This window comes from Poecilia latipinna, unplaced genomic scaffold (genome assembly GCF_001443285.1).
Source record: "Poecilia latipinna isolate Pla-1442-1.1 unplaced genomic scaffold, P_latipinna-1.0 Scaffold749, whole genome shotgun sequence".
Taxonomy (NCBI): domain Eukaryota; kingdom Metazoa; phylum Chordata; class Actinopteri; order Cyprinodontiformes; family Poeciliidae; genus Poecilia; species Poecilia latipinna.
The window spans coordinates 55,414-70,053 of NW_015113365.1; the positions used below are offsets into that span (position 1 = coordinate 55,414).

The 14,640-nt window shown below is 38.6% G+C and overlaps 1 protein-coding gene across 2 annotated transcripts in view; it reads right to left on the bottom strand.

Moving 5' to 3' along the window:
* The window catches only part of unc5da (unc-5 netrin receptor Da), a 226,422-nt gene that overhangs the window by 40,395 nt on the left and 171,387 nt on the right, over nucleotides 1-14,640 (bottom strand). For both annotated transcript variants that reach the window (XM_015045841.1, XM_015045840.1), the window contains exons 5-8: nucleotides 6,065-6,245; nucleotides 5,081-5,248; nucleotides 2,553-2,717; nucleotides 2,220-2,252 (exon numbers count right to left, since the gene is read on the bottom strand). In XM_015045841.1, coding sequence (XP_014901327.1) covers nucleotides 2,220-2,252; nucleotides 2,553-2,717; nucleotides 5,081-5,248; nucleotides 6,065-6,245 — 547 coding nt within the window. The remainder of the gene's footprint in view (nucleotides 1-2,219; nucleotides 2,253-2,552; nucleotides 2,718-5,080; nucleotides 5,249-6,064; nucleotides 6,246-14,640) is intronic.

The following is a 14,640-nucleotide window of genomic DNA, read 5'->3' on the forward strand; positions in this document are numbered from 1 at the left end:
TCTATCATAATGCACAAGCAGAAACAACTTTGACTTTGTTTCTGCCTAATAATGACAGTGAATGATGATGATTACATATTGAAAATATTAAGATTAGAGAGTGCAGGGCTTATTGCTTCATTAAGTGTCTTATATGAGGAAATAATAAAAGACTAAGTGCATCTGTGAACAGATGTACAAGCTCAGCTTCTACCTCTTCATTTTTCAAGTGTCGCACAAAAAACCCCTCAAGTTATCCATGAACCCTTCGTCCTCCGCCTACTACTGAGAAACAACTGGGACATCGCACCCCGTCCACATTTAGGATTAAGAGCAAAGACTGATGACAATGGGTAAAATTGGATTAAGTCTTATTAATGATTACATATGGTCCAAAAAAAAAAAAGTCATGATGACAGTAATTTCCCAGCCAACTAAAACTGCTGCTCGCCATAATCCCAGTAGGATCAAGAAGCAGTATGGCAGGGATCCAATGTTGAGTCTTTTGAATAGATTTATGGATGATTATAGCTTAGCAATATTGTAAAAAAACAAAATCAAAACAAAATTATGTCTTACATTTGGAGCAAGAAAAATAATAGCTCCACCTCAGCATTTAGTGCTGTTTCACATCATTCTAAAGCACACGTTATGTGTGGATGTCTATATTTTTTAAAGAATAGACCAACTATACAAAATACCTACACATAACTACTAAATGCACCATTTAAAATAACTGAAATCAACATGGAAAATATGTTAAAGCTGTGGTTCTCAAGAATATTATGCTGAGAAATGTCCAAACAGTACTACAACAGGCTGTATTGGTTTATTGAAAGAAAAAAAAAGAACCAAAAGTTCCTCTAACGGTGTCAAGATTTCCCTTTTCCTGCCCTGATTTCCACTGTAAAAACGATGCCCCTCTGTACAGTCCCACAGGCGAAACCTTCCCCGATAAAAGAGTAATCTCCAGTCCTCTATTGTCAATCCACAGAGGATTCAAGTCGATGGAGGTCCAAGACTCTAAGGAGGATCGACTTGGAGTCTCCAGTCTGCCTGGTAACTCTCCATTTCCTGATTGTGCAATACTTCCTGTTCAGATCAACCCATCTCCTTTACAGAGTCTGACCTGAACGTCAATCCCGGTGTGAAACTTCTGATCAAATATTACATTTAGATTATTGTCAATAAAATTCACTCAGACTTTTCTGTGGACTAAATTTTGGGTCAGATTTGAACTAGAACTTTTACAGCAGAGAGAAAAACAAACATTTCTGAACAACCCTGACCTCAAAATGTGAAATCACTGTCCTGAGTTAGAAATAAAGAGATAGTTGCAGTAATGAGACTTGCATTTGCACTTCTGGCAGTCTGTATTATAATAACTCTTCACACATAAGAAAAATTGGTAACTTTATGCCTCACTAGGATGTGAATGCAGAAAAACAAATTACCATTAGCTTGTGATGCTCGGGGTTGTTGCCCTGGCAATTCAGGAAAAAAAAAAACTGGCAAATGTGACAGTTTTTTTTTTATTGCATCCTGAAGTTGTTGAAACTTTGTACATATAATATTTCTTGATTCAGATTCTGACATCAGAAGTAAACAGAACAGAGCGTAAGCAGAAACAGGAACTTTTTAAAATGCTCTTCTAGATCTATTTTTTAAAGCTCAATCTGTTTGAACTAATCTTTATTTGGCTGATTTGCTTTATTAGCTGAATATTCCAGTTAATTGGCCGTTTCTCTACAATGTGAATAAGTGATTCCAACATTTCCTCTGAGGTTCAGTGAAAGCAGTCCAATCACCACCAGTCTTCTTTTGTAATCCAATACAATGTTAACGACGATCAATGATTTCAGTCTCTAAATGAATCAGTTAAAAGGATGCGCTTACTGCATGCAGGTGTGTGTTTGTGCTGAGGATTTAACTACACTCACCCGCTCAGGTATTTATTTAAGCCCTTTTAGACCATCGTCACAGCTTGATGCTGCTCAATGGATATTTGCTTCATATCAGAAATCATATTGGAAATCAAACTTCCTGACCAGTTAGTGGTCAGAGGTAAGCCTTAATTATATTTTGAATGCCTAAAAGAAAACGTAATTTCAGACAGTAATCCATTAACATCAGATCAAAATACTCTAATCTGACAGAGACATTTTTTGTCAGTGAGTGGAGTTGAAGTTAGAAGTTTTACATTTATTACAAAGTTTGGATGACATGAGGGAAAAACTCACCCTGTGGCTTTGCGTCATGGAGCAACTTCCGATCTGCAGGCAGACAAACATTCACTTCAGAGTTTGCAGTCGGTTCACTCAGGCGCTGCTTGTGCATGCGTCCCTGCCTGAACACACTGTGCTTAATGTAAGTCAAGTGGATGAATAATGAAGACGGATGAGGGTGTTGGTAATGAGCATGATTATAATGATGATCATGATCCAGCCTGCTCTGCCAAAGATGATAAACATTTAATGTATAATGACACAGTCTTTAAGCATCATGCTTACAGACAGTAATGATCCCCAACTGCCTTTTTTTTTTTTACTTCTTAAGCAGATGACGTTACCCACTCTGAGTGCAGAGGCCGCCTGTGCAGTTTTCCGCTGCCGAAGCCGCGCCGTCGCAGAGCCGTCCTCCGTGTTTGGGCTCCGGAGCCGTGCACTCTCTGCCGCGCTGCCTGTCGCAGTCAGGACTACACACAGACCACTCGCTCCACTCCCCCCAGCCTCCGTCGACTGAGCGATAAAACACAGGCAGGAAAGAAAAAAATATGCATCTCATTAGCATAAGGAATTGACAGGGAACAGACGAGCAAACACAAACGCAACGCACAGAAGAATAAAGCCGTGTTTTTCCTCTCGTGAGTACAGATTCTACTCCAAGTTGACTCTCTCTCAAAAGTTGTTTGATTCTTTAAGGGAAACACTTTTAAAGCAACCGCTGCGGCTCCTTCCACGGCCTGTCAAGATGCTTTCGGAGTCTTCTTGACTCGGAGCACAGAGACTCTGTTTGTGCCATATCCAATCAAGTCTCCTTCCCGCCTCCAAATGTTCTGTAAGCGCCCTTCCTCCCGCTGATCTCATGAACCCTTTTTATGTCTCCAGACATGAGAAAGAATTCCTCCCCAGAGTGAGAGCGCTGGCTTCCCTGATAGCCAGTTTTATTGAATGTGATAGATGTTTTCTTCAGGCCGTACAGTGGTTGAAATCATACAGTTTGGGATTTATTCAAACGCGTCAGCAGAGCAGATGAAGGATTAGTTGCAGAAGTCGGAAGACGTCTCGTTCGTTTTCACAAATTAGACTGAAACCGGCTGTTCTGCTGTTCCGGCCAGTCGTCTGTGTTTTCCAGGTTCGTTGATTTTAATTGTGTTTTCGGTTTCAGACTCAGGCGAATTAAGTTCAGGTCAAAAGCCGTCCAAAGATTTTTAAACTCCCATCATATTGTGTGAGATGGTACTTCTCTTTGTTTGCTTTTACTGCACTGAACAAAGAGAATGGAGTGCCAACTTAAAAATATTGTGTTAATTGGTCATAAGTGATATAAAGAAGTTTGTCAAACTCACCTTATTTACGCATGTTTGACTTTAACAACTAAAATGAACTAAAATAAACTTATTTTGATTACTTGTGATTAAAATAAACATATTTAAATATGCTGGGTTACTTGGTCTCCTTTTTCAGTGTAATGAAACCATCTTGCCTTTAAGGACGTGTTAAAACTGTAAATTGTTTAATTCACAGCCCAAAAAGTAGCATTTAATAAATAAGTTTAAGACTTTTTTTGTTTAATTTCTTTAGGCAAGGAAGAAATAAATACATCACATTTCACACATTTAAAAAGAATATTTAAAGTTTTTCTTTGCTTCACGATGCCCTACCAAATGTTTTTCTTCCACAAAATTTTTTATTTATATGCTTTGATAGAGCACACACTGCACAGTTTCTTTGGCAAAGACTTTTTGTGCAAGTAAATGTTTGATTGTGCAGCCCATAAAATTACCATAACACAATCTTTTTGTATTACAAATGATTTTTCCCAAAGCATAACATTACCATTTTCTAAGATTTTGGGCTTTCATTAGTATAATAATAAGCTTCACACCAATAAGTGTGTTGAAGTACATCACTATGTGTAATGCATTTATATATTACAGGTTTGCTTTTTTAATTTTTAATTTTTTAAAACAATAAACCTTTCAGTTATAGTTTAATTTATTAAGATGCACCTGTGAGAAGCTCATTTGGTGCAACTCTGGACAGATGTAACAGTGTGAACAGTGAGGATCGACCAGAAACATTTAAGCAAAAGTATTTTCAACCTTCATGTTAACGTAGCTCAAAATGTCACTGTAAATAGTTTCAATCACTTTAAAGCTTTAAATGTTGTTTACTGTGTCTATTTATTCTTGTCCTTTAAGCTCATCTACCTTCCATTAGCATACATGGCAACATCATATTAAAAACTAGGACATTTTGATGACTTTTACCTTTTCTTTGAAAACTTTCAGTCGAGGAACTTTTTGCTTCTCGGTTCTGTTTGATCACAGACGTCCCTGGGCAGAAGAGCTGAGCCTAATTCAATCATGTTGGCTGATAAATAACTCCAGGCAAATGCCAAAGTTGGAGTCCGAAAAGCAAACTAACACGTTCTTTCTCCTGATGAAAGCCTTCTTGTTTTTGTCAGAACCCAGTAGAGGAAATCTGACACTGATACCAGAGAACATTTGATCCTGTGGATCCACAGTGGACTGCAGGGCGTGGCTACTGTAGATTATATTTGTTCCAGTGAATCACACAGATGCTTGATCGCATGGGGATCTAGAGAGTTTTGAGATTTAGAGACTTCTTTTTTTTTTGCTGTGTTGCCTGATCCACTTGTGAGGTTGCTCAGCAACAAAGTCGAGGTGTGTAATTTTTGTAGAAGCATGGCAGCCACATAAATGCGAGAATCCAAAGGATTCCCAGCAGAACGCCGAGCTGCTGGTAAGACAAACAGCCCAATTCAGCCCAACCTGCCCAAAGATTTTAATATTCCTCATCTGTGATTTAATGCGAGTGCAGCTTTTTCCATGCATGCTGCAGCGCATTGCTCTCACCTGGACACACGGTGTTGCACGTGCTCTTCTGCACCGACATGCCCTCGCAGAAGGCTCCGCCGTTGAGAGGCGCCGGGTTGGTGCAGGTCCGCGATCGTTTCTGCACGCCCCGCCCGCAGCGCACGTTGCAGGCCGACCAGTCGCTCCACGACGACCAGCCTCCGTTCACTGGAGTGCAACCGGGATTCAAACGGGAAAGCAGTCAACGCGACATTTCCTGTTTCATGTACAACATCGGTGACCGCGGCGCCGACTGAGTCACAACCTTTCCGACGCGACGCAGGCTGTTTGACTAGTCTGCTAATTTGCTGTCACACGAGGAAAAAAAAAAAAGGAATCAAACACTATTGTTCCACTACTAAACATTGGCAATGGTAGGCCTGTCAGAGCCCTTCATTAGCATTATGGAACTTAATAATTGATGGTCTTCAGCGAGCCGCCATAGTGAGAAAGAATCAGATATGTTCCTGCTGCAGCTTAATGCTCTCGCTGAATAAATAAGGGAATGAGACGGGAGGTCGGTGAAATGGGCACGGAAACGCTAATCAATGCTTCGCTTTAGTCAAAGAAGCGCGATGCAGGCGTGACATTATGATTTCACTCTGCATTGGCCCATTAAAAGCCCGAGAACATTGTGTGCTTGCCTGTCGCGACATAAAGTGCTCTGAAAAAGGTATTTAATGCAGGCACAAATAAACAGTGAAGTGTCACTGACCTCATGGCAGCTGCTTTTCAATCATGGATAATAAGACTCTTGTAAATATTGTGACTGTCTCCTTGCTTGATACGACTGATCAGTAATGATAAACCACTCACAAGACTCAAGAGTCCAAAAAGGACCGCTGTCTAGTGGTGTCTGTTCAGTCTATAGGAGGCAATTTGACACCATAGCATAAGAGATTGACATCCGATTTACTGCTGCTTTCGTATGCAAATCATTTATTATTCTACGCTACTGCACTGCGCTTTACTTTCACGTCTTACCGTAGACTACAACCATAGCCGTGGCACTGCGTCTCTTGGCCACAATGTTGCTGGCAACACAGGTGTAGTTGCCGGAGTCAGAGAGGCGGGCCTCCGAGACGATCAGCTCATGGCCGTCCTTCTTACTGATCACGCTGTCGGCGCCAACGTTCAGGGGTTCCTCGTTTTTCAGCCACTCCACCTGCAAAGAAAGAAAGAGAGAAAGAAAAAAAAGAATCAGATTGCTCTTTTTTTTTTTTTTAGCTTAACAAAAACACTTCCTGTATTAGCGACTTTTTGCACGAGCTGATGAAACGCCGCAACACTGGGGGCCCTCTAATATGAGACTCCTCAGGAGGATTACGCTCAGATAAGAGCGACATGCGCCTTTTGTTTTATCATATGATATTATGGGAGACTGTTGTGTAAGTGTGTGATTTTGATTAGTATTTTGGAGCGTGCTGCTCTCTTTCCTGCCGCTGCACACGGCTCCAAGTCGCACTCACTACAGCACCCCTGATAAAATGTAAAAATAAGCGGGAAATTAGATTACGTTTTCACAGCACCAGCATAATCTCACACTCAAAATTTCAACCTTTGATTACAGTTTGGAGTTTTTCTTTTTTTCTACTTTCTTACTAAATTCTTCTTCAATTATTAGATTCCTATCAAGTAAATAATGCACTTTTTGTGCCTTACTTTTTCGTGTAAAGACTAATGATGATGTTACCACAAAGCACAGGGAGGTTAAAGGTCAGCTAATCTGAAAATGTGGCAGTGCGAGACCAAAGTTAAAAAAAAAAAGAAAATAGTTTCCGTACTTTCACAAATCTTTTTTTGTGCCCATAAACATGCAAAAAAGTGGGTCCCAACTCTGAGTTACCACCATTTTTAGCTGTAAAGGATGATGTGGTGTTTATCTGTCAACGTTCGGCAGACGCATCAGAGCCTGAACTCACTCAGAGACGCTGTGATTATACCATCAACTTGATGAAAGTGGCTCACGCAAAACAGGCCGTTTTTTATAATTTATATGAATTTACACGACGCTTTAGAAGGTTAATTATGTTAAGATGCTAATTCTGAATGGTAGATCTCGTGGTGCTGTACTATGCGCCTTCAAAACATCTCGGGGGGGAAAAATGCTTTGGTAGGATGAAATATAAACAAGAATGCAATGAGATCCAAGTCTCAAAAAGACTGTCAAATGATGCTACTGGCAGAGAAAGAAAAATAAGTGATATAGGCATGTTTACCACTGCGTTGCATCACTTCTGTAAGCTTTGAGAAGTGAACAGACCCGCTGCCCGCAGTGTTAAAAGCAAAATCTTCGTCTATTGATGTTTGCTTCGAGATTTGAGCTCCGTGGCCTTGGAGGGCCCCCTTTGTCGAGTACTTTGTTGGATGAAGCACCAAATGTTTTCAGCGGACGACGAGTCAGAACTTTAAAAAGAGACCAGCAGAGCCGAAAACAAAGCTGTGCCGTTGTAACGCATGCAGATTAAGGTTTCTCGGCAAGACAAAGATGCTCCTGTTGGGAAAAGACGGCCGTTTTGATGGAAGCACATGTTGCTCTGGGTTTTGTGCCATCTAGATAAACATTCATCCCATATGCCCAGGACCTCATGGTATGCAAAAGAATATCAAGTTTTAAAACACCAGATTCAAGTTACAATCTTTGAAGATTTTTTTCCTTCCTTGGTCAACTTTAAAAGATCAACTTTTTGTGTGTTTTGAATCGTTGCGTGGTGCGTTTGCAACTTGTATTTTTTGCATCAAGAAGCTCAGCTGTGTTTCTGAAACCCACAGTGATTTTCACCACAGGATGTCTGTAACGGCTCAATACTTAGGAGATTACAGCCATTCACTGCTGATTTCCTCTGTTTTTTTATTTTAATTTTTTTGCTTGCCAAATTGACAAAATCTCAAAAAGTTGTTTTAGATTTTACTTTGATGGGCAATATTCCTAAAATTTTGAACAATTTTCACTTTTTGACAGCAGCATAGTCTCCTTCCTCCTCCTTACTTCTCTCTTTCCGAAGGACTAATTGGAAGGTGCTTTCAGCTCCAAATTATCTCGACTTGTTGATGATTAATGTTCCACCGGGTGATTTACACAAATTTTCTATAATTTTGTTGTCAACTTTCCAGTTCTTCTTTGGAAAGTGTCACTGGCGTCAGATTTTAAAATGACCCCCACATAAAATAATTTAGTGGTTTTTTTTTTATCCATTTATCTACTAATGCGATGCAGACTGTTTATCAAGCTAGTAATATTTGCCTGGAATAATTAAGAAAGTAAAAAGTTGGACTAATTTATTATTCACTTTAACTCATATCTTACCAAGTATCATACACTTTATACTGCGGGGGAAGTTTAGCCAAAATAAACAGCTAACTCCAATTATTTAATTTAGTGTGGCAACTTCACAGTTTACGTCTGATTTCTGAGCAAGTTTGTCAAGAACCTTCTTCTTCTGAGTTGTTTATGATGACACCTTCAAATGCATCTCTAAACCTTATTGATGGTGTCATGAAAAAGTCAATTTATTCCACAAGTTTCAGATAATTAAGCAAATTGTTCATTTCAGCCAAATATATCCAGGGTAAATTTAACATAGAAAACAGTTCTTACTCTTAGGTTTCTTTTATTAAGGGGAAAACAGCAATTTAAACCAGGCCGACCCAAAGTGACAAATTAATTGCCCCCTAAGCCTATTAGCAGGTTTCACCCTCTAGCTGCCACCAAGCGTTTGCAATAACTGGAAGTGAGTTTTTTTTATCCATCAGTAGTATTTGTCCATTGAGCAAATAATTCCACATTTTGACATTAAGAAAACAAATTAACTTTTTGGAGACATGGCAATTTAAAAAAAAAAAAAAAAAAAACAACAACCAAAAGACTAATTTTTTGATACAATGTTTTGGTGCCAGGATGAGGCGTTTCTTAATTCGGTCGCATCAAAATTGGTTTATTTTGCAAAACAGCAATGGAAACTGTTTTTGTGTCTGAGTCACATGAACAACAACCGGATGTGGCCATTGGTGCAACCACGAAGAAGACAACAAAAGGAAGTAGTTGGAAGATCATGGTGCAGAATGTTATTTTAATGATTTGAATGAAACGTTCCAGATTTTCTGATGTATTTAATCAATTACAGGAAGTTTTCCAGATGTGGTTAAAGCAGTTTTTTTTCTCCTCTCTAATAAGTGAAACTGCTCCCAATTACCATAACTTTATGATGACTAATGCTCCACCAAACATTAAAACATAAAAACTGCTGTTTTATATTTACTTTGACTATCCTTATCAAAGTCCACGTGATGAGCTGAAACATTTCTTTGTGTAAAAAATAAAAGAACAGCAATGAAATCTGACGGGGGGAAAAATGACTGTCCCGCTGCACTGTAGACGTCAATTTTAACCTTGGTTATAAAAAAGAAAATACCAGAAATAGTTGACATTTATCAAGACGAGATGGAGCCCATTCTGCAGTAATTGCAAAATAAGTAGTTTGTAAGAAAGGAAGCACAATGCTGACAACAACCCGGAGTGAGTGATGTAGTAGGTAGGTCACATCCACTACCGTTACCAATTCATTGTCCGTGCACCGAGTGAAAGTAATAAGGAATTACAAAATAAAAGCTGCTCTGTTGATGCTCCCTTCCTCGCATGACTGGCTCTGTAAATTGCTATTAATGTGCCACTAGCATGAGCTGTTCATTGAGAGGGACGAGCCGGAGCACGAGGAGTGGGGTTTGATTTATGGCCGTGTGTTTGGGGATTAAAACTCCGCCCCCGCTGGGAGCTCCATGTGGTTGTGTATTGGTGGGGTGTGTTTCTGTGTAAGGGGGCGTCCATTTGCCAGAGGAATTTAACAAGAACCACTGAACTTGGAGATTGCTTTGCTTTTTTCCAAAACCCTTGATAAGAAAAAAAATATAGAAGTCAGAAAATCGATAAATCAAGAGTCACGTTGTCACAAGTGGGTGCTTTTTTTTGCCTTTGAAGGCTGAGGAAGTCTTTCATCATGTGGCTTTAATTTAGCTTCTTTTTTTTTCTAAAGGACTTGGCTTTGGACCTTTCAGCACGAACTAAACATTGGTGGGTTGAATTGGTCCGTCAGACGCCCTTATTTCTAAGCAAAGTTTCCTTTAATGTCATCAATGTTTATGTCCTCCATCCATGTTCACCAAAACTGATCAGACCACGAACCTGTGAATAAAATAAAACAGCAAAACCACGTCTTCCATGTCTGCTGGGGAGATTCTGTGTGAAAGAATAACAGAAAACAAAACTCAATGATGAAGTGGGAGGAAATAATTCATGATTTTTTTTTTAAATGATGAAAGCTGTTGTTGAAAGGGAAGTCCTGTTTGTAGTTTGCTTCTACAAAGTATCGACTTAGAGCAGGGTGTCAAACTCATTTTTGTTCTGGGCCAAATCAGATTATAAATGCTTTTAATAGGCCGTTTGTGCCAGAATGTATTGATAAAAACCCACTAACGTGTTAAAAATATTAACAAATTCTTGAAATTAGATAAGGCTGAAAATCTTTTCAATCCCTCCAGAATTTTTTTTTTTTTTTTGCAATAAAAATCAAAGTGTTTATGGTACTAATTTGGAAATATTGGAAATTGGAAATATTTGTGATATTTATTTATTTATTTATGACGGTAAGTGTGACTCCTTATTACTCGCTGTATCGATCATGGACTATAATCTGACATCAACTGAGGCTGAGGCAACTGTTCAGTACAAGAATGAAAGTTTTAGACAATTTTGAAGAAAAATCTGCAATCTGGCGGAAAAAACTACAGGGATTTGTTGATTTTGCATGAATTTCCACAGTAATTCACAAGAAACTAGAGGGACTGACTGATACAATTTGACAGTAAACAGATGACAACCGCAATGATTTGATTGATAACATAATGTTTAAGCAGACTTAATGTTTAGTCTAGAATCCAAATGGCCACATAAAACGCTATGGCAGGTCGGATTTGGCCCACAGGCCTCGAGTTTGACACATGTGACTTACAGGGTCTGAATACGAAGACAAAACACACTTTCTAGATTGGACTTATTGTTTTAAGATTTCGAAAACCGTGTATTGTTTTCCTTCCAATTCACATCTAAGCATCCATTTTTTGGAGGCTCTATCACATAAAACACTGACTGAAGTTTGTGTCTCTAACTTAACAACATGAGGAAATGCTTACGAGGTGTGAATACTCTTCAAAGGGACTTTGTCATCTTCAAGTGCAGAAACAGTTCATCTACAATCTTTTGCCTTGACCAAGTTTGAATCAAGCTGAAAAAAGATTCCACCTCAAGCCACTCTTTAATTTCCATAATCGACACAGATTCTCGGAAACAAGCAGACCTGAAACCAAAACCACATTTTGAAACATCTGGCCATATGTTTACTCAGGTAGTGATCAAGCAACCAATGACATTTAAAGGAAGAATCATACATCTAATTGAGTGTTATGCTCTTTATTGTCAAGCTAGATTAAAAAAAAAAACAAAAAACATCTTTCTGCAATGTACCAGGGGAAAAGGTAAATAATGTGATATTGCTACAAACAATTTGCAACTTTATAAGCATAATAGTATGGCTTTTACTTCTTAAAGTTAGCATCCAAAGGCTCCTTGAACATGCAGTTACACCCAGAATATTATTCAACCTGATAAGGCTGATCAAATTGGATATGTGTTTCCATTTATAGTAAAAAGCAGCTAAACTAAAAACCATTTCCCCACATCTTATTAATCTTTCAGCATGCACTAAACATTGGTGGGGTAAAAGACGTTGGAGCTTAACCTCCAACCCTTTTGTTCTTGTCATCAGATAAGATACATATTCAAGGAAAAACGTTGGAATTGAACTTGACAGGAACTGAATTTAACGCCTGGGTGTGTGCGGACTGAATGCATTTAAACATTTAGCAGATAATACCACCAAAGGAATTTCTTCAAGACTCAAAGATGGCCTCCGATAAAATATGCATGTCTAATTTCTGACAATGAAACAAAAACAAATAGCTAGGAAACCGTGTCACAGATCTTTTGTCTACATTTACACCTGATCTGAATTAAATCTATTGTATAAAGACAACAATGTGTAATGCTATTTAAAGTCTGAACTCAAAACATAAATAATGCAGCTTGTGATTTGGTAGATTAAAAGCATAAATAAAACTGAAGAAGCCCAAGGACATCTGCATGTGAAGAGTCCAAACTGAGAGTTACTTTTTACAGAAATGTGGATAAGTTTTAAATTTATTAGAGTTGCAGAGCTGTCCATCCAGAGCAGGTTTATTCAATATAATGATCCAATGCTGATGTCTGAAACCAGATTATTTGAAGCTATTAAACCAGATTTACAAGCTGAAGAAAGTTCGCATACTTTTTATAACTAGAGTAGGGAAGTTACAATGGAGATGTACTGACATTAGGGTCCAGCTGGGATTTGACCCTTAGCAGTAAAGAAACACATTTTATGACAGAAGCATCACTGCATTCAAAGAAACTCAGGGAACAACTTTTTTTCCCCTCGCCTTAATAATCCATGTATCATTTCACCATACAGGCATTCACTGCCTGTCTCTGTCTGTCCAGCTCACTAACAGTAACGGATAACTTTGCCAAGATGTCGCTTAAACTAAAGTTCAGGCCTGGCTGCACCAATTCATGCTTGCAGAGTCTGCTCATTATTTAAAATCCAAAATTGTAAGGCAACTTCCTCAAATCTGTAGTTTTTGTAGGTTTTTCACATGTTGTCATAACTACAATTGTCAATGTTTTTTTATTTTATTTACTGGTATCTTCTTTATGACAGACCAACACAAAGTTGTACAAAATGAACAACTTAAGTTCAGTCAGATCAGATGGAGATACATTTTCACATCTTCCTTGTTGGTTTGACTGTTTCCTGTTGCTTTTTTTGCACTAATTTATTGGCTTAGGCATCCGTCACACTATCAGCAGATTTTCCTACATGGGCTGCAGATCTCTACTGCTCCTCCAAAGACACCGTGATTCATGCACTGTAAAAACACAGAATCTCACCAAGTATTTCTGGTTCAGGTTCTAGTTTTTAAAATAAGACAAAAGTAACTTACAAGTAACCTTTCGCCAAGGCACAGAAGTTTGTTTTAAGTCAGTAGTTCTTTAGCATTAATAATAAAAAAGGCAGATTATTTTATGTATAACAGGGAAATGTCTTGATACAAGTCAAAAAAAATCTACCAGTGTTTGTGTGTTTTTGCTCTCCATATATGGATGTTGCACATTAGGCAGATGTCCAATTCTTGGCATTTAGCAACATGCTTACAGCTTGGAGCATTGCTTGAAAACCTTATGCTACTTTAAGAGTTTTCCACAACAACACCTGCATTTATGCCCACACAGACGGTCTTTATTTACAGACTAGATGATTCTGAACGTACTGAGTGTACTGGACTTATTTAAGGGTTGAACATAAATGTACGTCACACATTCAAAATTTTCATATCACTTTTTGAAAACTATGCATCGTTTTCTTTCCATTACCAAGCTATTCTCTGATTTGCGTCAGTCACATCAAATTCCAATTGTGAAATTGCTCAAGGAGTATGCATACTTTCGCAAGGCAGCACAAGTCATCTTTATTCAGTGGCGACATTTACAGATTCCCAGAAATGTAATTGTTTTGTTTACACAGCCCGCCTGAAGGATGATGGCAGCGAGGCGACAAGTGCGTTCTTGCCACCCTCAAAGGCAAAATGCATCATTTATGTTTTTTTTTTTTTTTTTTAATATCTGCCCCAATCTTGCACCCAGACTTAAAGCGACTGCTCTCTAATCAATCTATCTAGTTGGTATTGATAACCCGTGAGCTGTGTCTGAGAGAAGTATTGATCACCCGCTCATCGATCCACCCTTCACTAAGGATCATTCACTCGCTGTTTTTGCAATACTGCTGACTTGTTTAGGATGCTGCGTGTCTCGGAAAATTATTTGTGGTGTTCTCATGTTTGGCTGTTCACAGTCGGTGCGGATGCTTGCACATTTTTGGACGGGTTGGCGTTCGCAAAGGCATCTGGGAAGCTAGCGCCGATGGAACCCGAAGGGATAAAATGTTTTTTTTTTTTTTTTTAGCACTGGCTTACTCATAAAAGTCCTATTTTTGAAATGAAGTCAGTGTCAGAGGAAATTATATAATTATTAGAAGGAATACATTTAGAGCTATAATTAGCCCTACTTGGGCTGATAATGAAAGTGTTTGAATGCTGTTCTGTCTTTTGTAGGAAGCATCTGAGCGCCATGATAAAACGTGGAAGACAGCGGCCGCAGAAAGATGTAGTTTAATTAAACCAATAAACATCAATTGTTGTCTTCCTTAATTAAACTGACTAAATAATCTTGAATCTAACTTCTCTGTGACTGCAGAGTGTATCGCAATTCAATTTTCTTAGCTAGACCTACAATTTTTTCTTTTAGCTGCAAAGTTTTTTTTTTTTTTCTGTTTCATGCTTATGCTTTGATCTATCTATCTCATTCTGCTCCTATTCCTTGTTCGCTACAGGATGAGCATAATCCCAGAGCAGGA